Source organism: Mauremys reevesii, linkage group 10 (assembly GCF_016161935.1).
Source record: "Mauremys reevesii isolate NIE-2019 linkage group 10, ASM1616193v1, whole genome shotgun sequence".
Taxonomy (NCBI): Eukaryota; Metazoa; Chordata; order Testudines; family Geoemydidae; genus Mauremys; species Mauremys reevesii.
In genome coordinates, this window is record NC_052632.1 from 47,532,455 (window position 1) to 47,558,464 (window position 26,010).

Below are 26,010 nucleotides of genomic sequence, written 5' to 3' on the forward strand. Positions count from 1 at the left end.
CCCCACCCTGACTGAGGGTTTGGGGCTTAAATTGCTGACTTTGTTTGCTCAGCTCCTGCCTGAGGGTCTGAGTTAAAATTGCTGTTTGCTGCCCTGCCTTGACTGAGGGCCTGGGGCTTAAACCACTGACTCTGTTTATTGTTGCTCAGCCCCTGCCTGAGGGTCTGAGCCCGTGGACCTTCGGAGACTGACTTGTGGATTTAGGCCGTGTAGTGACGCAGTCTGGCTCCCGAGACGGCCGAGCCCCCACACCGGACCCTTACAGGGGCACATGCTAGCTACTTCTTGGGAGCTATGGGGAGTGGAGGCTAGCACGGAGCCTGCCAGCCTCACTGTGGGGTGCCGCCAACCGGACAGTCAATGGCCCAGTCAGTGGTGCTAACTGGAGCTGCCGGGATCCCTTTTCGACCGGGTGTTCTGGTTGAAAACCAGACTCTGGTCATCCTATAGAGAAGCCTAGAATGGTAATCTGAAAAGATCATTTTTGTCTGCAGATTTGGATTGGCAAGTGTAAGGCAGGAGGAGGATTGCCTGGAAATTATTTGTGCCTCATCCCAAGATCTGTGGGATCATCCCCACCGTCTTAGTGTCTTCATGGGCCCAAATAACCTTTGGACCCGTGAAACATCATTACATTGAGACACTGCATTTTGCTGTGATGACATTTTAACACAAGATGAGGGGCACAGACACTATGGTAAGGCTAGTTTAGGTTACCCTGCTAAACCTGCAACCAAGAGCAGTGGTTCTCAACCAGGGCTGCATATACCCATGAGGTCCAGGGGGGACATCAACTCATCCAGATATTTGCTTTTTATGTTGCTTGTTGTAAACCTAGGCATTAGCAAAGTCTGTACAAACTAAAATTTCATACGATTGCTCTATATACTATACATTGAAATGTAAGTGCAAAATTTATATTCCAATTGATTTATTTCATTTTTATATAGTAAAAATGAGAAAGCAATTTTTCAATACTAGTGTGACACTTACATATTTCTCAGATTTTGTAAGTAGTTTTTATGTGAGGTGTAACGGGGGTACAGAAGCCAACTCATACTCCTGAAAGGGGCTCCACCTTCCCAAGGTCAGGTTGAAATGCTAGTGGCTTGTTTACTGCTCATGCTCCAGCACTACACAGTGTGGGCTATAAGGTGCTTTGTAATAACTGAGCACTCTGGGGCATTAATGCCCTGAACCAGGCTGTTCCTTTCTTTATCACACCCCAGTTGGGGCACATGGGCAGACCCTCCCCCCCCCCCTAACTCTGCATGGGCACTAGTCTAATGGTCAGCGCCTGAGTCAAGACCCAGGCAGGATAGGAGCACTAGGGCCAAGGTAGGCACAGACTCATAGAAAATTAGGGTTGGAAGAGACCGCAGCAGGGCCGGCTCCAGGCACCAGCTTATCAAGCAGGTGCCTGGGGCAGCAACTTTGGAGCAGGGCGGCACTTTCAGCTATTCAGCCGGCCCTGGACCGCAGGAGGTCATCTAGTCCACCCCCTGCTCAAATCAGGACCAATCCCCAACTAAATCATCTAAATCACAGGAATAATTACGGCTGCTGGTCCTAGGGTAGGGCTGGCACAGCCTCTCAGTCAGGTGATTTGGCCATTCCAGACCTCGCTTCGCCCCCCACCCGGGGTTAGCAGCAGCCCACCGCCGCTGGGTCCCAGCTTGCCTTGCGCTGCCACGCGAGGGGGCGGTGCTTGAGGCGGAACCCCCCTGGCCGTTTCGCGCCTCACTTCCCACGCGCCGTGCTCGGGGGCGGAGCCTCGGGAAGAGGCGGGGCGGAGGGGCATCTCAGAGGGGCAGGCCCGGCCCGAGAGAGGCAGTGGCCAGTGGGGGGGGACCGGGACCGGGGTCGGCGCAGAGCGAGCGGAGCCGGAGCCATGGTGGCAGCGGCGGAGAGAGGTACAAGCCGGGCGGTATAGAGACCCCCTCCTCAGAACTCGGGGGAGCGCTGCGCCAAGTGACTGCGGTGGTATCGATTGACCAGCCCCTCTCACATGACTGAGGTGTCACGTGACTGTTTCCCCAGAGCTGGGTCGGGTGCTTCTGCTTGCCCCTGGGCGCTGTGCACAGGCTTCTCTTCCCCAGCCTCTCGCTGGGACCTTGGATGCCCCGCCGTTAGGGAGGGGTTCGGGGACCCCAGTTCCCCGGGGTCAGGCCTGCTGCTGCAGGGCCTGGGGACCCTCTTCTTTGGGCCCGTCTCCACAGTGTATGGTGCTCTAATTCCCTTCCCTTTGTGCTGTGGGTCATGCCAGCCTACTGCTGAATCCAGGAACCTTTAGGATTAGTGTGTTACTATGTGTATTATGGAAGCGCCTAGGAGCCCCAGTCATGGAGCAAGACCCTGTTGTGCTAGGTGCTGTACAAACACAGAACTCTATATTTGTCCTTCCCCTCGGGATTGGGTCTGATCCACAAGCTCAGACCAGGGGATCCCCGAACTTGCCAGTTGTCACAGAGTTCCTGTAATATGCCACCATAGAGCCTGAGGTGCCCACAACACCTCCACCCAATCTGGGACAGCCGTCAACCCCCACTGCAGAACTCCTGAATTATTTCAAAACCATGCCCTCATGGTTGCTCCAAGAAGCTGCTTCTGCATAGCCCTGGGTTAATCCAATTCTATACCATGGTCTTGATATTGTTTTAACTCACTGCACCATCCCAATGTCCCATGGCAGGTTACAGTGCTGTATGTAGTGGAGTGAGAGGTGATGAGCATTGGAAGAGGTCTATGCTGGTAAATGTAGTATAGTTCCCTGAAACTGTTGGTAATCCCACAACATTAACCCTGGTTGCATTGTTGACTATATACTTGCTAATAACTGTGAATTTCTAGTGCACTCACAGTGTATGTAGGTGCTATTATGTATAAGAATCAGTAGAATCTGTATTATGAGAGAGAGACTATTGAATGGCATTGGGAATTAGTGTGCATGTATATATAATCACACATGGGTAAAAGCATTTTGCTTCCTCACAGTTCCCTTTACAGCTTTTTAGTACTTTGAATATTTTATATTTCAAAAATTGAGTATGTTAAGACTCCATCCCCTCTGCCTGTTGTATACCCCTCTCCTTGTGAAGAGGCAGAAAGCGGTATGGATCAGTTTGACTGGAAGAGGGGTGGGTAGGTCTATCAGAGCAGGAGGGAGCAGTTTGGCTCCCAAAACCTCACTGAGCCAGGAACTTCAACCACTCCAAAAGGGGCATGCTGAATCCTGAGCCACTTGCCCGGGGCCCTGGGGGACAGATTGCCCCCATTTCTGAAATGGCAGCCCACAGGGAAAGAGACTCCCAGCATGCACTGCAGTCTGCCTGTTTGTGCCATGGCATGCTGGCAGTCACAATTCTCTGTTAATTCTGCTGGTGGCTTAAGGGTTTGTGGTGAAAATTAGAGCTGCCTGAGAGAGATTGGCACACTTATAGCCACTACTAAATTTCCATATAATTTGACACACACTTCACCATACTGTGAATACTAAACAGAATTCTATAAACCAGTTTACAGTGACCAGTATGTCAGGTCTAGCATACTCTAAAATGAATATTACTTGTATATCACCATAGACGTGCACAATACTTTATTATACAGGTATAAAGAGATTCCCGGCCTCAAAGAGCTGGTCTGCGCAACCTTACCTTTGTGCGGAGACCCACTGAAATTAATCGGGACTGGCATGGGGTAAGGGTCCCCATCAATGCAAATCCAATTGTGGGATCAGGGCTTAAGAGAAGAACAGGAAAAATCAACACAGGGATACGAAATAGCATCTCACAATTATTAGGGACCGAATTAGACTAGGGACTGAATGGCTGGGCAGCAGTTCTGCAGAAAGGGACCTAGGGGTTATGGTGGACGAAAAACTGAATATGAGTCAACAGTGTGCCCTTGTTGCCAAGAAGGCTAATGGCATTTTGGGTTGTATAAGTAGGGGCATTTCCAGCAGATCGAGGGATGTGATCATTCCCCTCTATTCAGCACTGGTGAGGCCTCATTTGGAGTACTGTGTCCAGTTTTGGGCCCCACACTACAAGAAGGATGTGGATAAATTGGAGAGAGTCCAGCGGAGGGCAAGAAAAATGATTAGGGGGCTGGAGCACATGACTTACGAGGAGAGGCTGAGGGAACTGAGATTGTTTAGCCTGCAGAAGAGAAGATTGAGAGGGGATTTGATAGCTGCTTTCAACTACCTGAAAGGGGGTTCCAAAGAGGATGGATCTAGACTGTTCTCAGTGGTAGAAGATGACAGAACAAGGAGTAATGGTCTCAAGTTGCAGAGGGGGAGGTTTAGGTTGGACATTAGGAAAAACTTTTTCACTAGTAGGTGGTGAAGCACTGGAATGGGTTACCTAGGGAGGTGGTGGAATCTCCTTCCTTAGGGGTTTTTAAGGTCAGGCTTGACAAAGCCCTGGCTGGGATGATTTAGTTGGGTTTGGTCCTGCTTTGAGCAGGGGGTTGGACTAGATGACCTCCTGAGGTCCCTTCCAACCCTGAGATTCTATGATTCTATGATTAGTTAGTGTTAGTTGATATATCTATATATTTAAAATAGGGTTTTTTAATTATTAGCAGATCAAACTGACACTTGTCTATTGTCAATGACAAACTTTCAGTGAGTTTTGAATTCTAAATATGTTACAGGACGTGTGTATATAAAAGTCCCAAGAATGGCACAAACTTTGTCAACATGAGCATATTTTGTAACATAGACAATAACATGTTTGTTCACTCTACAGCTTATTACAGGTTCCTAGTGCTTTTCTTCAACTGCCTCTTGACTTTTGGCTCTTACTTCTGCTTTGATATTCCCAGTGTCCTGCAGGAGCAGTTTCAAGGGGTAAGTCACTAGGTCACAAGGGGAAAGATAAAACTTTTGCTAGGCCCCCTTGACTGCAGTCAAAGAGGAGACTGGGAAAGTGGTGTATAAATTGAAAAGCAGAGATTCCCAGTCACAAACAGGGAATTTAAAAAAGAACCTGAGAGATGTTCTGCTATGAAGAAGTCTAGTGCAGGGGTTCTCACAACATGCTAAGAAAGATGGATTCACTGTATCCAGACAATGATATCTAGACAGTCCAGGAGAGATGGTAACTTGTACAAAGCAAGTGCAAGCAGTTGGAGGAACAATTGTTGTTTGGTGACTTATGTACATGTTACAGGCTAATATCTTTCCCATGCTCAGTCACAATGTAGTGTAGATTGTTAGTATTATATTTACAGGACTATAGATGTTCACGGTCTCTGTTGTAGATTTTATAATCTAAATTGTATTGAAAGAACAGGGATGTTTAATTAAAAATTACCTAAATCAATTACATCAAGCTGTTGTAGTGACTGCAAGTGGGTCTGTGATTAAACTGAGAAGTAAACCAAATAATGCTCCTAACTGATATAAGTAAAGCCCTTTATTCTATAGGGTTCATACTACTACTATCTCCACCTCGTTCAGTGCACCAAGCCTCTCCTTTATTAAAGAAATGAACTATCTGTATTGCAGAGTACATTTTCCTCCATAGAGCATTGGGTGCTGTTGTAGACCAAGATCTGAGATGCTTACTTGGAGCTCTTGATTGTTTGTGCCACTGTGTGATGTTCCCCTCTGGTGTTATCTGGACCAGTGATCTGCTAGGTCACTCCAATCCCCGACTCTGGGAGCCAGCCTTACCCTGCTCTGCTGTGAGAACCCCCACTCCTGGGCTGTTCACGCTCAGCCTCTGGCATGTAAGCTGCTCCTTGGATTGTGGAACTGAGGGCATGGCTACACTTGCGAGTTAGAGCGCATTAAAGCAGCCCCATGCACTCTAACTCACGATGCATACACACTAGCAAGGCATGTAGAGCGCTCTGACTCCGTAGCTAGAGTGCTCCTGGTAATCCACCTCGGCAAGTGGAATAACATTTGATGTGCCCCCGCTGGAGCGCCGCAGCGCCAGTGTGGACACCCTGGTCTGTTAATGCTCTCTGATCGGCCTCCAGAAGTGTCCCACAATGCCTGTTCTAGCCACTCTGGTCATCACTTTGAACTCTACTGCCCTGCCTTCAGGTGACCAACCGTCAGACCCGCCCTTTAAATTCTCTGGGAATTTTGAAAATCCCCTTCCTGTTTGCTCAGCCAATCTTTCCAGGTGACCATTCCTCCACATGCCAGGTGATCCCCAGGATGGAGCAATGGCAAGGTGCTGGACCTCATCAGTGTTTGGGGAGAGGAAGCTGTCCAGTCCCAGCTGCACTCCAAGCCGTAGGAATTACAATACCTTCGGGCAGATATCAAGGGACGTGATGGAAAGGGGCCATGACCGGGATGCACTGCAGTGCAGAGTTAAAGTGAAGGAGCTGCAGAATGCCTACTGCAAAATCTGCAAGGCAAACTGCTGCTCCGGTGGTGCCCTTGCAACCTGCCGTTTCTACAAAGAGCTGGACATGATACTTGAGGGTGACCCCACCTCCACTCCGAGTACCACCATGGACACTTTAGAGCCCAGTTGAACAAGGCAGGAGGAGGAGAAGGAAAGCAGGAGCGAGGGTGCTGAGGAGGAGGAAGACACCCTGGCATCCCTAGATGCATGCAGCCAGGAGCTGTTCTTAAGTCAAGAGGAAGGTAGCCAATCGCGGCAGACAGTGTTTGGAGAAGGACAAACACCAGAGGAGGTGCCTGGTAGGCGGCTTTTATTTTGGGACGGTAGTTATTTGGTGCAGGCTCTTGGGGTGAGGAGGGTTAGGGCTGCATGCATGCCTAGATGTGGAATAGGGCCTTGATGTGCTCTCTTATATCGCAGTAATCAGCCTCAGTGATCTCTTCGGAGGTCTCATCCAGAACTTGGGCAATGCGCTTGCGCGGGTTTCTTGGGAGAGCCACTGTGGTCCTTGTCCCAATCAGGCTAACATGTCCGCGCCACTGTGCCATGAAGGGTGGGGGACCATTGCTTCACACAGGCAAGCTGCATATGGGCCCGGGTGGAAGCTGCATTGCAATAGAAGACCCTCCCTTGCTTCCCAGGTCACCCTCAGCAGCAAGATATCTTCCAGGACAAACTCCTGTGGAAAATGTGGGGACAGTGTTCAGTATAGGGACCGCCTGCAGCTGTTGGCTCTCCCCAAGGCACAGAAACCCAGAGGACAGTACAGCCGTGAAACAAGCAGTCCCCCTTGATCCCATGCTTACTCACCATTTTCGGGCTCCAGTGGGTTATGTCCGCTCACTTTGTGATGGGCAAACTATGCTATTGTGTAGACTGTGCTTGCCCTTAAGTACGGGGGAGTCATTGTTCTGTCTGGTGTTGCATTTTGCCTTTACAGATGCAACCGTAAGATCTCAGCAATCCATGTTATCACCATCCGAAAGACTCTAAAGAATTAGGAAGAGGCCACATAGAAGCAAAGAAGACATGCTGCACAAAGTAATGCAGCAGTCCCTTAACAAGAATCTAAAAGCACAGGAGTGGAGGGAGAGTGAAAGAAGGATCCGCCAGCAGAATGAGGAGTGCCGGCAGCAAAGCATGGATCGGCTGATAAGCATCATGGAGCGCCAAGCGGACTCGATTCAGGCACTCGTAGCCATGCAGGTGGAGCACTACCGCACCCGCACCCCCCTGTCCCAAAACTCTTTCCCTTGTGCCCCCATGTCACCTCCAACCCACTTTCCCCAACCAGCTGCCTCCAACACCTGTAGCTTCACCACCCAGTCCTGAAAACTACGACCCTTACCCACTGCACTCAACCATCACCATGCAGTATAGCCATCCTGAAGTGCAGCACTCATTGCACAGCGCTCCAGACAGGAAGGCTGAGTATGATAACAGGACATACACAAATCTGTGATTGTACCGTTCCCCACCCCATCCCATTGCCCTTTCTGTTTCCCAAGCAGATGTTTCTTTTCAATAAATGGATTTTTTTTGGCTTTGAAAAAATTCTTTATTATTGCATAAAATAAAAGATACCTTAGCCCAGGAAAGCAGCAGGAACTGCAAGTCAGCATAGCAAACACAGATTCCTACTAACATGGAACCACTGCACTTCACTCCCGTGCAGGGCACCAAACACTACTCATGGTTTTCAGCCTCAAATTGCTCCCTCAAGGCATCCCTAATCCTTGCAGCCCCGTGCTGGGCCCCTCTAATAGACCTGCTCTCTGGCTGTTCAAATTCAGCCTCCAGGTGTTGAACCTCCAAGTTCCATGCCTGAGTGAATCTTTCACCCTTCCCTTCACAAATGTTATGAAGGGTATAGCACGCGGATATAACCGCGGTGATGCTGTCATTGGCCGGGTCCAGCTTCCTATACAGAAAGTGCCCTTTAAATGGCCAAAAGCACACTCCACAGTCATTCTGCACCAGCTCAGCCTGTTGTTGAACCGCTCCTTGCTGCTGTCAAGGCTTCATGAGCCATGGCATTAATGGGTAAGCGAGGTCTCCAAGGATCACAGTGAGCATTTTGACTTCACCTACAGTGATCTTCTGGTCTGGGAAAAAAATCCCAACCTGCAGCTTCCTGAAGAGGCCAGTGTTTCGAAAGATGCGTGCATCATGCACCTTTCCAGGCCAGACTGCGTTAATGTCAATGAAACACCGACAGTGATCCACAAGCACCTGAAGAACCATAAAGAAATACTCCTTCCGATTAATATACTCAGAGGCTAGGTGGGCTGGTGTCAGAATTGGAATATGCGTCCCATCTGTCGCCCCTTCACAGTTAAGGAAACCCATTTGTGCAAAGCCATCCACAATGTCCTGCACGTTACCCAGAGTCACGGTTCTTCTGAGCAGGATGCGATTAATGGCCCTGCAAACTTGTATCAACATGATTCCAACAGTCGAATTTCCCACTCCAAAGTGGTTAGCGACCAATCGGTAACTGTTTGGAGTTGCCAGCTTCCAGATTGCAATAGCCACCTGCTTCTCCTCCGTCAGGGCAGCTCTCAATCTCATGTCCTTGCGCTGCAGGATGGGGATGAGCTCCTCACACAGTCCCATGAAAGTGGCTTTTCTCATACGAAAGTTCTGCAGCCACTGCTCGTCATCCCAGACTTCGAGGACAATGTGATCCCACCACTCAGTGCTTGTTTCCCAAGCCCAAAAGCGGCGTTCCACGGTGGAGAACATGTCCGTGAATGCCACAAGCATGCTCATGTCGTATGCGTTACTTGAGTCGATATCATTGTCAGTCCTCACTGTCAGTTTGGATCTTAAGCAGTAACTTGACTGACAAATGTGATGTGCTGGCGAGACTCGTCAGCATATTCCTCAGCAGTTCAGTCTCCATTCCTGCAGACCGAAAGGGAAGACAAAGTGCCCTGTACAAAAAATGTTGAAAGATGGTGCCAAATGTGGATGGAAGCACAGGGATTGCTGGGTGCGAAGTGATGCATCATGGGGCATTGGGATAGGACCCAGAATGCCCTGCACCCCCCACCGCCTTCCCACAAGCCACAGCGCCAGAATGGGAAGAGGTGCTCTGTGGCATAGCTGCCCATAATACACTACTCCCAATGCCACTGCAAGTGCTGTAAATGTGGCCATGCCAGTGTGCTTGCAGCTGTCAGTGTGGACAGACTGCAGCGCTTTCCCTACTGTGCTCTCCAAAGGCTGGTTTAACTCAAATCACTCTACATCTGCAAGTGTAGCCATGCCCTTAATGACACTAGCTAATATCTCCAATCCCAGCCACAACCCTAGGAACCTCTGTCTTGCAGTGTTCAGTTATGCCCGCTGGACACTGCAAGCTTATATGAGTTTGTCAATTTAACAAAGAAATTGATATGCCCTAGGCTTGTTATCCCAAGGAGAGTCTCTGAGACGCTTTAAACCAAGCACACTGCTTCCGGTAGAACAAACAAACATATTTATTAACTACAAAGATAGATTTTAAGTGATTATAAGTCAAAACACAAGAAGTCAGATTTGGTCAAATGAAATAAAAGCAAAATGCATTCTAAGCTGATCTTAACACTTTCAGTGCCCTTACAACTTATATGCCTAAGAACATAAGAACGGCCATACCGGGTCAGACCAAAGGTCCATCTAGCCCAGTATCTGTCCACCGACAGTGGCCAATGCCAGTGCCCCAGAGGGAGTGAACCTAACAGGCAATGATCAAGTGATCTCCCTCCTGCCATCCATCTCCATCCTCTGACAAACAGAGGCTAGGGACACCATTCTTTACCCATCCTGGCTAATAGCCATTTATGGACTTAACCACCATGAATTTATCCAGTTCTCTTTTAAACACTGTTATAGTCATAGCCTTCACAACCTCCTCAGGTAAGGAGTTCCACAAGTTGACTGTGTGCTGCGTGAAGAAGAACTTCCTTTTATTTGTTTTAAACCTGCTGCCTATTCATTTCATTTGGTGACCCCTAGTTCTTGTATTATGGGAATAAGTAAATAACTTTTCCTTATCCACTTTCTCAACATCACTCATGATTTTATATACCTCTATCATATCCCTCCTTAGTCTCCTCTTTTCCAAGCTGAAGAGTCCTAGCCTCTTTAATCTTTCCTCATATGGGACCCTCTCCAAACCCCTAATCATTTTAGTTGCCCTTTTCTGAACCTTTTCTAGTGCTAGAATATCTTTTTTGAGGTGAGACCACATCTGTACACAGTATTCGAGATGTGGGCGTACTATGAATTTATATAAGGGCAATAATATATTCTCAGTCTTATTATCTATCCCCTTTTTAATGATTCCTAACATCCTGTTTGCTTTTTTGACTGCCTCTGCACACTGCGTGGACATCTTCAGAGAACTATCCATGGTGACTCCAAGATCTTTTTCCTGACTCGTTGTAGCTAAATTAGCCCCCATCATATTGTATGTATAGTTGGAGTTATTTTTTCCAATGTGCATTACTTTACATTTATCCACATTAAATTTCATTTGCCATTTTGTTGCCCAATCACTTAGTTTTGTGAGATCTTTTTGAAGTTCTTCACAATCTGCTTTGGTCTTAACTATCTTGAGTAGCTTAGTATCATCTGCAAACTTTGCCACCTCACTGTTTACCCCTTTCTCCAGACCTTTTATGAAAAAAGTGAATAGGATTGGTCCTAGGACTAACCCTTGGGGAACACCACTAGTTACCCCTCTCCATTCTGAGAATTTATCATTAATTCCTACCCTTTGTTCCCTGCCTTTTAACCAGTTCTCAATCCATGAAAGGACCTTCCCTTTTATCCCATGACAGCTTAATTTACGTAAGAGCCTTTGGTGAGGGACCTTGTCAAAGGCTTTCTGGAAATCTAAGTACACTATGTCCACTGGATTCCCCCTTGTCCACATGTTTGTTGACCCCTTCAAAGAACTCTAATAGATTAGTAAGGCACGATTTCCCTTTACATAAACCATGTTGACTATTGCTCAACAGTTTGTTTGTCTATGTGTCTGACAATTTTATTCTTAATTATTGGTTCGACTAATTTGCCCAGTACCGACATTAGACTTACCGGTCTGTAATTGCCGGGATCACCTCTAGAGCCCTTTTTAAATATTGGCGTTACATTAGCTAACTTCCAGTCATTGGGTACCGAAGCCGATTTAAAGGACAGGTTACAAACCTTAGTTAATAGTTCTGCAACTTCACATTTGAGTTCTTTCAGAACTCTTGGGTGAATGCCATCAGGTCCCGGTGACTTGTTAATGTTGAGTTTATCAATTAATTCCAAAACCTCCTCTAGTGACACTTCAATCTGTGACAGTTCCTCAGATTTGTCACCTACAAAAGCCAGCCCAGGTTTGGGAATCTCCCTAACATCCTCAGCCATGAAGACTGAAGCAAAGAATCCATTTAGTTTCTCCGCAATGACTTTATCATCTTTAAGCGCTCCTTTTGTATTTTGATCGTCAAGGGGCCCCTCTCACCACAGGCTGGCTAGTTGCTCTTCAGCCAGGCTTACCCCTTTGATCAGCACTTCAGTTTCTTGGTGTGGTGTCTATAGATGTAGGTGGAAGTGAGAGAGAGCAAGCATGGCAAACATCTCTCCATTTAATCATGTCCTTTCTTCCCTCTTGGCTTTGCCTCCCCGCCGCTTTCAGAGTCTGGTGAGCATTACCTCATTGTAGTCTCAAACTGACCAAAGGAATGGGGGTGACTCACTCAAGAGTCCAACAGATCCTTTTTTCCTGCCTAGGCCAGTGTGCTTTGTTCCTATGAGGCTGTGCTGGGTTTGTCCCATACATGCCCCTCTGCTCTTGGAGAGATTTTACCTGGGCTTATTTTAAGCCAGGAGGATACATTTTCAGCCTCGTACCTCTATACGTGAAATTATAACCTATAACATTACTGTAACAAGTACTATAACATCACTGTAACAACAATGCTCAGGGCATCATGAGCCTTCCGAAGACACCCAACATGACAAACTTTGCATTGGATACCACACAATCATTTTACACGGATGAACATGGCGGCGCTGGGTGTTTCCCTGAGGTACAGAGCGTCACACACTGACTGTCAGGGATCCTAGAAATCCATTTGTCAAGGAAAAACACGGAATTTGCATTTTTACAGAGAATCTTTAGTTTTTACATTTTGTGAAAAAATAAGAACATATACAGTGGAATCCTGATTATCCAATCTAACTGGGAGCAAGGCTAGATTGGGTAATCAAAAATTCAGTAAATCAGGCGAATGGGCGGGGCCTGGTCTGCCAGCTTAAAAATTGTAAATACATCAATAAACATTGTGTTCTACTGATACCTATACATATATTATGGTTAAGCAAACTAAAGTTCAGCGTTTCATTTTAATCGTGGAAAAAAATGGATTTTTATGGGCTTTTTTAATCAGATAATTTTTTTATTTTTATCACAGAAAACTAGGATCCCTGCTGATCATTACTGCTGATGGATTATGTTCAGTCTCTGGCAAAGGGATGGGTTTACTCATGTGCACCCTCTGCTAGTAGATCCAAGACATGTGATTGGCTAAAGTTCACTGTCCTTCCTAGATTATGGAGCTGGGCCTATGACTTTTAGAAGGCCTGCAAGAAATTCTTACACACTCAGATAATAAAGACTTCTGAAGAGACCCCAAACTAAGATGGGTTCAGAGAAGGAGAGTGTGCACCATTGCTACTGTTTTGTGGTGATGGCATTGAACTATGATTTATAAGGAATTGGAACCAGATCTCCTAAAAGTTTTTATAGCAGGGAGCTGGAATGAGGTCTCATTACTGAGGCTTCATTAGTTTTATAAAAGCTGCTGCAGAACACTTCTCTGTACCTTTATTTAGTATCAGATCATTAAAAATTAAGCTACAGCTGATTACAATACACAGACCAAGTGCATTTTGCAATGCAGTATCCTTGCCTTTCTCTCTGATTCAAATCTCAGTGGTGTATTTATAAGAGGTGCTGAGACCCCACAGCTCCTATCAAAGTCATGTGCCAATATATATTTATACCTGTATCTGTAATTATCACTCCATGCATCTGAAGAAGTGGGTTTTTTACCCATGAAAGCTTATGCCAAAATAAATCTGTTAGTCTTTAAGGTGCCACTGGACTCCTTGTTGTTTTTGTGGATACAGACTAACATGGCTACCCCTCTGATACTTGGTATCACAGTCTACGAATGTCAAACCACAGTAATTTCCAATGGGTTTCCCAGTTGCCAGTGGGAAATAGGTTCTGCTGTAGTCTCTTATGATCCCTTGTATATTGTTTCAGCTCCTTTGTCACTCAGAACATTTTAATTACTATCGTATCCTCAAGATGCATACGCTATACACACAAGGCCACTGAAAATCTTTGAATTCCTTCTATCAGGTTGGGAAGTGAGTGGTGGAGATGAGTCTAGAAAGGAAGTCAAAACCAGGCTCTTGTACCTATTGAGGCCCACCACCCAAAAAGAAGGTTTGGCTAATTATTGTGTAAATCCAAATTAGACCTCTATTACTGTTGGAATACAGACTTTTTATGTCAACTTGTTACACAGAACCTAACCTGCCCCAATGGAACCCAGCATAATGGCACTGGACATAATGGCACATTGGCCTGCGTGGAAGGTCTGGGGATGACGCCTGCACAGTACAACCTGCTGTATGCAATCTATGCTTGGACGTGAGTCACCTTTCTTCTGTTTAGGGGAGGCATCATGTGCACTGGTCATAGGATGTGCAGGGAGTAAAACCAAACGTTTGTGGTATTCTCCATAGGAATGCGCTGGTGGTGATTCTGGCTGGATTCCTGATTGATAAACTGGGAAATCACTGTAAGTCCCAATTATTTCGTTATAGCTGATCTTTCTTCTTGCACAGAAGTGACCTTTCCAGCTATTCCTTCAATGGAAAGAGATATTGCTTCCCAACACCAGAATTACCTTTTCAGTAAGGTCCTGCAGCATGAAGCAGTGTGGGCAACAAACAGAGCAAACCAAGGAAGATACTTCCTTCTGGTGTGAAGAGAAGATGAGTGTAACAAAGGCTGCTCCATAGAATTACAAGCATAAGGGATCTCTGCTGTTAACTTGCACAGTTCTCCCTTTGGCCTGATTGTAGATCACTAGAATTTAGTATGACACACAACAGTTGAGTAAACATTGTTTTAATCTCCTGACACGCGATAAAAGGAAGACAGATAAGTTCAGAGCTGGCAGTGGATGTGACTGTCTGATAGTCCTGTATTCTTCTCTTCTACATGGCCTTCTATTTGGTATCTGTCATCATGGTATCTAAGCTCCACAACACAGTAAAGAATGCAGTCCTGGCTATTCCGTGTAGGGCTGGTCAGCATTCTTGTCTCTGTTTTTGCAGATGAGGACACTGACACAGAGGTGAAGTTACTTGGCCAACATCAAAGAGTCAATGGCAGAGCTAGGAGTAAGACTCAGGAGTATGAAGCCTATAGGCTTGTGGTTGAGCCACTTAACGTTCCTCTGCCTCAGTTTTCCCATGTATAAGGCACACAATAATATTTTTCTCCTCTGCAAAGTGACCTAAGATCCTTCAATGAAAGGGGCTATATAGTAGTAAAATAATATGTCATAGAGAAAATTTGATGGGAGACCCAGGGATTTACCTGTCCTGGGATAAAAATTCAGAGCTCCTTTCCTATTGCACAGTAATTTTCTCTTTATTTATTTTATTTTATTTTATTTATCCATTGCCTTTATTTCAATGTGTCCCTGTGTTTTTCTGTCTCCCTCCCTAGTTGGTGTCTTTCTTTTCTCTTTCCTGATTGTCTTGGGATCGTCCATCTTCGCTCTGGGCTCTCACTTCAAGGGAACTCAGTACCTTCTGCCGCTGATGCTGATGGGACGGTTGCTGTTTGGATCTGGGAATGGGTCACTTACCAGTAAGGAATCTGAGAACTCCTGTCCTGGTTAGACCCCAAATGGGATTTTTGTCCCTGGGCCTTTGTTCCTACAGTCAGACCTTCACCTGCTCTGTGCACCAGGAACCAGGCCTGAGTGGTGATGGATGAGGACAGAATATTTGGTCTGCCTGCTGGGAGCGTAGAACTTTCATCTGCCCTTCTAATATTAAGATCCACAATTTTAACCAGCCTTTGCCCCCTCCTGGGAGCAGCAGCTGCAATACTCACACTACAGCTTGGCTTTTCAGAAGCCACTTGACCTCCCCCCTGTTGCGGCAGTGGTAAGGGCTATCCCAAAGGGGTGCTAATCTGACACACTGTATCTCTACCTCAGATATCCAAGAGTCTTTGACTCTGATTCCATCTGGCCCACCAAGCATGAATTGGGAAATTGCCCCAGGTAAGTGTGTTTAATGCACTAGGCTCGGTTTCTGTGCATCTATTGACATAGCCCTTTCTCCTCTGTTCCCACCCCCTCCAAGTTGTGCAGAATCGCATCACTGCCTTCTGGTTCAAGGGGAAGGAACTGGCCTTGGCATTTGGACTGACCCTCTCCTTCTCCCGGCTTGGGAGTGTCCTCAACTTCTTCTTCACCCAGCAGTTTGAGACCCACTTCGGTATCCAGTGGACACTCTGGGGAGGTGAGCTTTTCCTTCTGGCTTCTGCTTCACTTGCTTCTAGGCCCAAGACGAAGCAGCCAAGCGATACTGTCTAACTCTGGTAAAGAATATGCATAGGAAAGATAGTGAACCTGGTGTGTGGCAGGTGGGCTGTGTGTCTTCCAGACAGCATTCCCTTGCTCTCCTTCCTGGCTTGAGGACACAATAGAAGATGCTTCATTGCTGGCTGAAGCTTCCTTCTAAAACTGTTGCATTTGCCTCTAGCTTTGTTTGCAGCCTTTCTGTGACTTTACAACACTTGCAGGAACGTGTGAACAGTATTGTGTGTGAATGTATACTCTCATTGAATCAATGGAGTAAAACTGAATTACTTGTGTGTGTACACACACACTGCCATATTCTGGGTTGGCAATGCACTCTGACCAATTCCCACTGAGTCGATGATAGTTTTGCCTGTAGACATATTTTAACATGGGTCAAATTCTGAATATTTATAGATTTAAGACCTCACCTCAAGAAAGCATGTGTCTGTGCGTGCATGCGCGCGTATGTACGGGGGGGCGGGATTTTCACTTCCCTGTTTTTGATGTAGTTCTGCTCTGGCCTCCATGTTGCTTGACGGTTTTTTCCTTTTCACATTGACAAATGGAATCCCTGTGTAGCAGACACTATGATGTAGGGTCATAATATTGCCTAGATGATGATGGTGCCTGGGTATTATGGTGGTGGGTGTGTTAAAAATGCCTTTGAGGAGATGGTAAAGGGAATCACTGTGTTTGTACTTTGTGTGGGGTCTCTTGGAGATGGGGAGTGTAGGATAAATATACTTACCAAGTAACAAATCAGTGAATGTTGTACCAGTCTTATTCAGGGATGTGATTCCAGCCGAGAGGCAACTATGAGAAAAATCCTGCCCCTCTGCTCTACTAAGATGTTCTCTCAACCAGCTCTGCTTTAACAGATTCCCCTCCAGATCTTTGCTGTGTACTTGGGTGATCATTTTCCAATTGCAGCAGCATCAGAACAACTTGAGTATCCTACATGTGGAGGGTTAAATACACCAATGCTAAGCAAACGCACATCTGAACAGGCTTTTCAAGTGAACTTTGCTCGATTTTTCCAAAGGATTCAGATAAAAAACTAGTCTGATTTGCAACAGTCACTTGGGGGCAAATTCACTGCTGGTATAACCCAGCATAACTCCATTGATTTATTTCTGAGTTGTACCTGTTTACACCAAGGCTCAATTGGACCTTCCTTATCTGCAGTTACTCTACAAATGTGAGGCAGACCATCAAGTATGGGAGTTGTTTTTCTCCCATCTGTTTTCTGGAGACAGGCCGGGTGATCTCCTGGTCCCATGGTCTCCTGGTCTCTTTAGCCGTTTTCAATAACTAGGACTATTTTAATCCTCAGCTGGGGGAGGAAGGTGTCAATAAGCAGAAATATTAATACTAAAGCATAGAATCATAGAAGATTAAGGTTGGAAGAGACCTCAGGAGGTCATCTAGTCCAACCCCCTGCTCAAAGCAGGACCAACCCCAACTAAATCATGCCAGCCAGGGCTTTGTCAAACCGGGCCTTAAAAACCTCTAAGAATGGAGATTCTACCACCTCCCTAGGTAACCCATTCCAGTGCTTCACCATCCTCCTAGTGAAATAGTGTTTCCTAATATCCAACCTAAACCTCCCTCACTGCAACTTGAGACCATTGCTCCTTGTTCTGTCATCTGCCACCACTGAGAATAGCCAAGCTCCATCTTCTTTGGAACCCCACTTCAGGTAGTGGAAGGCTGCTGTCAGATCCCCCCCTAACTCTTCTGTTCTGCAGACTAAACAAGCCCAGTTGCCTCAGCCTCTCCTCATAAGTCATGTGCAACAGCCCCCTGATCATTTTTGTTGCCCTCCGCTGGACCCTTTCCACTTTGTCTACATCCTTTCTGTAGTGGGGGGCCCAAAACTGGACGCAGTACTCCACATGTGCTGAATAGAGGGGAATAATCACTTCTCTCAATCGGCTGGCAGCGTTCCTACTAATGCAGCCCAATATGCCGTTAGCCTTCTTGGCAACGAGGGCACACTGCTGACTCATATCCAGCTTCTCATCCACTGTAATCCCCAGGTCCTTTTCTGCAGAACTGCTGCTTAGCCAGTCAGTCCCCAGCCTGTAGCAGTGCATGGGGTCCTTGTTGAACCTCATCAAATTTCTTTTGGCCCAATCCCCCAATTTGTCTAGGTCAGTCTGAACCCTATGCCTACCTTCCAGCATATCTACCTCTCCCCTCACCTTAGTGTCATCTGCAAACTTGCTCAGGGTGCAATTCATCCCATCATCCAGATTATTAATAAAGATGTTGAACAAAACCGGCCCCAGGACTGACCCCTGGGGATCACTCCGCTTGATAGCTGCCAGCTAGACATTGAGCCGTTGATCACTACCCGTTGAGTCCGACAGTCTAGCCAACTTTCTATCCACCTTATAGTCCATTCATCCAGTCCATACTACTTTAACTTGCTGGCAAGAATATTGTGGGAGACCGTATCAAAAGCTTTGCTGAAGTCAAGATATATCATGTCCCCCACTTTCCCCATATCCACAGAGCCAGTTATCTCATCATAGAAGGCAATCAGATCTTATTATATTATCAGATCTTATAAAATAAGTGAAAACTTGGCCTTACAATCATAGAATCATAGAATCTCAGGGTTGGAAGGGACCTCAGGAGGTCATCTAGTCCAACCCCCTGCTCAAAGCAGGACCAAACCCAACTAAATACCCATCTTAGAATCATAGAATGTTTGCAACCCAAATTTTTCAGCCTTGTGCTGATCCATACATTGTAAAGGATCCAACTTGTGGCTCAATGGAGAAGTGCTAGTCATGTTGTAAGAGAGAAGTCAGGAAGATGAATCGTGCAGAGGGCTCTGTCATTCAGCTCTCTCTGCTCCAGGGAAGTCCTAAAATCTCTTCTGTGTTTGCAGGTACCCTGCTCTGTACGTTGGGTTTTATTTCAGCCATCACAGTCAGCATGTTGGACAAAGTGGGCATGAAGCAGCTTGGCTTGGATGGGGTTATCCAGCAAGAGTCCAAGAAAGTGGTATGTGGAATACAGACCGCCTTTTCCTCCAGAGCCTTGAGGTTCTGGCATGGGCTAAACTGAATTTTGTTGTCTCTGCTGAGTTTATTTTGTGACTAAAGTTTTCAATAGCAGTAGCTGATCTTGGCCAGAAGAGGGAGCCAATGCCACTTATCCAAGTTTTATATGGTAGTTCTTCACATAAGTCTCTTAGGCTTCTGCAGCTGCAAACAACAAGGGATCATGAAAATTAAACTAAACAAAGAGAATAAATGTTGCCAGCCTATTAGAGACCAGAGCCAGCACTCTGAGCATGAGGAGTCAGCAAACATTCACCTGAGTTCATTGTGCAAGTTGCTTATGAATACAGATGAGATTCTAGCCTCCTCTTGTGTGATTTACAGAGTAATCTGGTCAGAACTAGCCCATCTTCCTGCCAAGGCAGAACCAGTCTTTGTGCTACACTCTCCAAGAGTATGTCTATACTGCAATTAGATACCTGTGACTGGCCCATGCCAGCTGACTAGCCCAGCTGGGCTAAGGGCCTGTTTAATTGTGGTGTAGACGTTCAGGGCTCAGGCTGCAGCCTGAGCTCTGGGACCCTCCCAAATCTCAACACTGCAATTAAACATCCTGGTGAGCCCAAGTCAGCTGGCATGGGCCAGTCATGAGGGTCTAATTGCAGTGTAGACATACCCTTAGTGTCCCAAGTAACAGGGCTGCCATTGCTTCAGGTCATCAGATCCATTAAACTTCAGAAGAGTATACCCTGACGGAAGGTCTTAATGATAGTTTTCCATTCTTAATGTACTGGTTATATTCTGATATTTCCCTTCATTAATAACTCCTAGTTGTACCTACATCCCTGCTGTGTTTCATCCCATGGTTTGCCTCTGGCAGCTGCTAGTTCTGCTCAGAAAAGTCTTCTGCTGCTACAGACTTTTATGAAGGGAAGAAAAAGCACTTGACCATACGGCCAGAGAAGGGTGGTGTGTGGGTATGGAGGGGCACAGCAAATGCTGGAACTCCCAGAAGCGAATGAGTGACCTTTCAGACTCCAGTCACCAGCTGGCCTTTCTCATGGAATAGTAGAGGAAGAAGGTAACATCATTATGAAGTTGGAAGTAGTCTGTATCCTATTAATCTAGGGGGCTTTTCTCTTTACAGCGAGTTCAGGATGTCCGGCGACTGCCACTTCGCTACTGGCTCCTAGTCCTAACCATCATGTTCTTCTACAACGGGGTCTTCCCTTTTGTGGCAGATGCCAGGTACTGACCAGAAAGGTAGCATTGGTGCTGGTAACTGTTCCCAGCACTGGAGCTTTGGTACAGAGCTAACAGTGTCCATCTTCCTCTCCATTCAGCTAGCCTGGGAATCTCAGAGGAATGGGGAGCTTTCCAAACAGCTTGTTTACTGCTGCCTTTGTGAGCACAAAGCCAGAAAGGGAGCAATGTCCCTCTCAAGCAAGGTGCTTAACATTTAGCTATAGAACATCAGGGTCCTTGATTCTTATCTCCCTTGTACCGTGTTATGCAGCCATCTCTGAAGATGATGCGAGACATGGGGATTTCCAGTCCAAAGCAACCTTAAAGGAACTTGGATTCTTCCAGAATTCCAAAGATTGGAGACATTCCAAATTTGCTTTCCTGCAAATTAATACTTCTCCCCTGACCTAGGTGGGACAATGGCAAAGAGGAAACCCATCTGACCGGCACCTGAAAGGCTCATGAAGTGCATCTAGATGTAACTGCCCAGCTTCTGGGGTCAGGGGGTTTGTGCTGCATAAATCCATTCAAGTAAAACACTTACTGTAGTGGCAATGTCAACAGGAGGAAGGTGCTGAGGGCTCCAGTGGGATCAGATTCATGGCCATGATGCTGTAAAGTGTTTCCTGGCTAAACAACTCAGAACCATTGCAGCCTTCCCAAGGTGCCTCCCGGGACTGCTACACATGTGAGCAGCTGCCTGGAAGGTGTCCAGCAGCCAGCATCTTAAGATAAGGCATAGATTAAAACTGCTGTGCATGGCAGTTCCTACAGCACACTGCCATTTCCAAAATTTTAGAACCTCAGTGGGAGGGAATGCAGTTAGAGTAGCAGACTAGGGGTTGAGAGACCTGGGTTCTTCCCACCGTGGCTCTGACACAGACTCTATATAACCTTGGGGAAAGTGCTTCTCCTCTGTCTGGTTTCCTCATTTTGCAAATGGCTATACTTCTACTTTTCTAAGAGGTGGCTTGCAAAACTTAACATTAGCAAAGTGCTTTGAGATCTTGGGAGAAAAATGAAAAGGAGGGCTCTATATTTATAAATATAAACAAACAGCTCAGCAGTTTGGGGTGGGGAGGGGTCCTTGCACGCTTCATAGGTTCATAGACTTAAGGAAAGAAGGGACCATTATGGTCATCTAGTCTGACCTCCTTCACAATGCAGGCCACAGAATCTCACCCACCCACTCCTGGAACAAACCCCTAACCCAGGGGTAGGCAACCTATGGCAAAGGTGCCGAAGGCGGAACACGAGCTGGTTTTCAGTGGCACTTGCATTGCCCAGGTCCTGGCCACCGGTTCGGGGGGCTCTGCATTTTAATTTAATTTTAAATGAAGCTTCTTAAACATTTAAAAAACTTTATTTACTTTACATACAACAATTGTTTAGTTATATATTATAGACTTATAGAAAGAGACCTTCCAAAAACGTTAAAATGTATTACTGGCACACTAAACCTTAAATCAGAGTGAATAAATGAAGACTCGGCACACCACTTCTGAAAGATTGCCGACCCCTGCCCTAACCTATGTCTGAGTTATTGAAGTCCTCAAATCGTGGTTTAAAGACCTCAAGGTGCAGAGAATCCCCCAGCAAGTGACCCCGTGCCCGATGCTGCAGAGGAAGGCTAAAAACCTCCAGGGCCTCTGCCAATCTTCCCTGGAGGAAAATTCCTTCCCAGCCTCAAATATGGTGATCAGTTAAACCCTGAGCATGTGGACAAGACTCACCAGCCAGCACCCAGGAAAGAATTCTCTGTAGTAACTCAGATCCCACTCCATCTAACATCCCATCACAGACCATGGGGCATATTTACTTGCTAATAATCAAGATGAATTAATTGCCAAAATGAGGCTATCCCATCATACCATTCCCTCCATAAACTTATCAAGCTTAGTCTTGAAGCCAGATATGTCTTTTGCCCCCACTACTCCCCTTGGAAGGCTGTTCCAGAACTTCACTCCTCTAATGGTTAGAAACCTTCATCTAATTTCAAGTCTAAACTTCCTAGTGTCCAGTTTATATCCATTTTGTTCTTGTGTCCACATTGGTACTAAGCTTAAATAATTCCTCTCCCTCCCTGATATTTATCCCTCTGATATATTTATAAAGAGCAATCATATCTCCCCTCAGCCTTCGTTTGGTTAGGCTAAACAAGCCAAACTCTTTCAGTCTCCTTTCATAAGACAGGTTTTCCATTCCTCGGATCATCCTAGTAGCCCTTCTCTGTACCTGTTCCAGTTTGAATTCATCCTTCTTAAACATGGGAGACCACAACTGCACACAGTATTCCAGATGAGGTCTCACCAGTGTCTTGTATAACGGTACCAACACCTCCTTATCGCTACTGGAAATACCTCACCTGATGCATCCCAAGACTGCATTAGCTTTTTTCACAGCCATATCACATTGGTGGCTCATAGTCATCCTGTGATCAACCAATACTCCAAGGTCCTTCTCCTCCTCTGTTACTTCCAACTGATGTGTCCCCAATTTATAACCAAAATTCTTGTTATTAATCCCTAAATGCATGACCTTGCACTTTTCACTATTAAATTTCATCCTATTACTATTACTCCAGTTTACAAGGTCATCCAGATCTTCCTGTATGATATCCCGGTCCTTCTCTGTGTTAGCAATACCTCCCAGCTTTGTGTCATCCGCATACTTTATTAGCACATTCCCACTTTTTGTGCCAAGGTCAGTAATAAAAAGATTAAATAAGATTGGTCCCAAAACCGATCCCTGAGGAACTCCACTAGTAACCTCCTTCCAGCCTGACAGTTCACCTTTCAGTATGACCCGTTGTAGTCTCCCCTTTAACCAGTTCCTTAGCCACCTTTCAATTTTCATATTGATCCCTATCTTTTCCAATTTAACTAATAATTCCCCATGTGGAACCGTGTCAAATGCCTTACTGAAATCGAGGTAAATTAGATCCACTGCATTTCCTTTGTCTAAAAAATCTGTTACCTTCTCAAAGAAGGAGATCAGGTTGGTTTGGCACGATCTACCTTTTGTAAAACCATGTTGTATTTTGTCGCAATTACCATTGACCTCAATGTCCTTAACTACTTTCTCCTTCAAAATTTTTTCCAAGACCTTACATACTACAGATGTCAAACTAACAGGCCTATAGTTACTCGGATCACTTTTTTCCCCTTTCTTAAAAATAGGAACTGTCTTAGCAATTCTTCAGTCATACGGTACAACCCCTGAGTTTACTGATTCGTTAACAATTCTTGTTAATGGGCTTGCAATTTCATGTGCCAGTTCCTATAATATTCTTGGTTGAAGATTATCTGGGCCCTCCAATTTCATCCCATTAAGATGTTTGAGTTTGGCTTCTACCTCGGATGTGGTGATATCTACCTCCATATCCTCATTCCCATTTGTCATCCTACCATTATCCCTAAGCTCCTCATTAGCCTCATTAAAGATTGAGGCAAAGTGTTTGTTTAGCTATTGGGCAATGCCTAGATTATCCTTAACCTCCAACTCCATCTTCAGTGTTTAACGGTCCCACTTCTTCTTTCTTTGTTTTCTTCTTATTTATATGGCTATAGAACCTTTTACTGTTGGTTTTAATACTCTTTGCAAGGTCCAACTCTACATGGCTTTTGGCGTTTCTCACTTTATCCCTACATGTTCTGACCTTAATAAGGTAGCGTTCCTTGCTAATCCCTCCCATCTTCCACTCCTTGTAGGCTTTCTTCTTTTTCTTAATCACCTCTCTAAGATGCTTGCTCATACAGCTTGGTCTACAACATCTGCCTATGAATTTTTTCCCCTTTCTTGGGATGCAGGCTTTTGATAGTTTCTACAACTTTGACTTGAAGTAATTCCCGGCCTCCTCCACCTTTAGATCCACAAGTTCTTCAGTCCAATCCACTTCCCTAACTAATTTCCTTAATTCTTTAAAGTTAGCCCTTTTGAAATAAAAAACCGTAGTCCCAGATCTATTTTTGTTTATCCTTCCATCTAGTTTGAATTGAATTAGCTCATGATCACTCGAACCAAGGTTATCCCCTACCACCATTTCTTCTATGAGGTCCTCACTACTCACCAAAACCAAATCTAAAATGGCATCCCCTCTTGTTGGTTCTTCAACTACTTGGTGAAGGAATCCATCATCTATCGCATCCAGAAAAATCTGAGCCCTATTATTATTACTAGCACTTGTCCTCCAGTCTATATCTGGGAAGTTAAAGTCTCCCATGATCACACAATTCCCATTAGAGTTTACTTCATTAAAAACATTAAAGAGGTCTCTATCCATATCCAAATCGGATCCTGGCGGTCTGTAGCACACCCCAAGCACTATCTATGGGGAGGCTCTAGTAGCTTTCTTCCCAAATGTGATTTTTGCCCAGACAGACTCTGGCGTATCCATTCCATCACTTCTTATTTCTTTACAGTTTACCTCATCATTGATATACAATGCTACTCTACCACCTTTGCCTTTATTTCTGTCTTTCCTAAACAGCACATAGCCTTCAATACCTGTACTCCAGTCGTGACTACTATTCCACCATGTTTCTGTTATCCCTATAATATCCGGTTTCACTTCCTGCACCAGTAGCTCTAGTTCCTCCTTTTTGTTACCTAGGCTCCTCGCATTGGTGTACAAACATCTTAATTCTTGCTGTTTGGCTTCACTCACATTCTTTACCCGATTAGGCACAGACATTCTATCATCAGTATCACCTATTAGACTGGTATCTATGCTACCCTTCCTCCTTATGTCCATTCTCCTACCCACGGCTGTATCCTTTCTTACTTTGTTTTCTTCCCTCTCAATGTTAAATTCCAGTGTGGAGATTACCTGGACATCTCCCAACCATGTCCCCCAGATTCCTAGTTTAAAACTCTCTTAATCAGTTGTGCCAGCCTCCATCCTAGAAGTCTATTTCCCTCCTTACTCAGGTGAAGTCCATCCTGAGAGAACAGTCCTCTGTCCATGAATGCTTCCCAGTGGCCATACATCGCAAAGCCCTCCTTATAGCACCACTGTCTGAGCCATCTGTTGATCGCCATAATTTTGTCACACCTTTGTTGCCCTTCTCTAGGAACAGGCAGAATCCCACTGAAGATCACCTGAGCCTCGATTTCCTTAAGCGTCTTCCCCAGTCTGGCATAGTCTCCCTTGATACGTTCCAGCGAGAATCTAGCTGTATCATTCGTTCCCACATGAAGGACAATCAGCGGATTCTTTCCCGCTCCCGTTAGGATCCTTTTCAGCCTCAGGTCCACATCCTGTATCTTAGCACCCGGCAGACAGCACACCCTTCTGTTCTCTGGATCAGCTCTGGTTACAGGCCTGTCTGTTCTTCTCAGTAAGGAGTCCCCAATCACCTGCCTTTTCCTGGTGACAGTGCAATTCTCCGGTCTATCCCTTGTTCCCTCTGGCTGCAAGTCCTCTCGATTTCTATTGTCCCTTGCAATCCTCTGCAACCCATCCGGTATCCTCCAGGGGCTCATATTTGGTGTTGTCTCTATTGACTCTTCACCTCTTCCTATAGGGCTAGCTGTTCTTCTCTTCTTCCTTGCCCCCTCAACTTCAGCAACCACCTGCTGTGCCCCTTCTTCATTTTCCAACTCTGCAAACCTGTTCCTTCACTGGCCCGTCTTTTCCTCTGCCTGGTTCTCTTAGTCACATGCTTCCACTGTCCACTTTCCTCACCCAGCAGTCTCCCCTCAGAATTCTTTGGTGCT

At 45.8% G+C, this 26,010-nt stretch overlaps 1 protein-coding gene across 6 annotated transcripts in view; it reads left to right on the forward strand.

The window, feature by feature from the left end:
• The first annotated feature begins 1,789 nt into the window (after positions 1-1,789).
• Positions 1,790-26,010, forward strand: part of LOC120373613 (major facilitator superfamily domain-containing protein 1-like) — a 32,038-nt gene continuing 7,817 nt past the window's right edge. Inside the window, exons 1-11 of one of the 6 annotated variants that reach the window (XM_039492278.1) lie at positions 1,818-1,913; positions 3,607-3,696; positions 4,752-4,852; positions 13,783-13,869; positions 13,952-14,076; positions 14,172-14,227; positions 15,166-15,309; positions 15,665-15,730; positions 15,813-15,971; positions 18,933-19,048; positions 20,195-20,295. In XM_039492278.1, coding sequence (XP_039348212.1) covers positions 14,030-14,076; positions 14,172-14,227; positions 15,166-15,309; positions 15,665-15,730; positions 15,813-15,971; positions 18,933-19,048; positions 20,195-20,295 — 689 coding nt within the window. In that variant the 5' untranslated portion in view covers positions 1,818-1,913; positions 3,607-3,696; positions 4,752-4,852; positions 13,783-13,869; positions 13,952-14,029. Of the gene's footprint in view, positions 1,914-3,606; positions 3,697-4,751; positions 4,853-13,782; positions 13,870-13,951; positions 14,077-14,171; positions 14,228-15,165; positions 15,310-15,664; positions 15,731-15,812; positions 15,972-18,932; positions 19,049-20,194; positions 20,296-26,010 lie in introns of all 6 variants that reach the window. The other 5 variants (XM_039492281.1, XM_039492279.1, XM_039492275.1 and 2 more) reach the window with 5 other exon arrangements.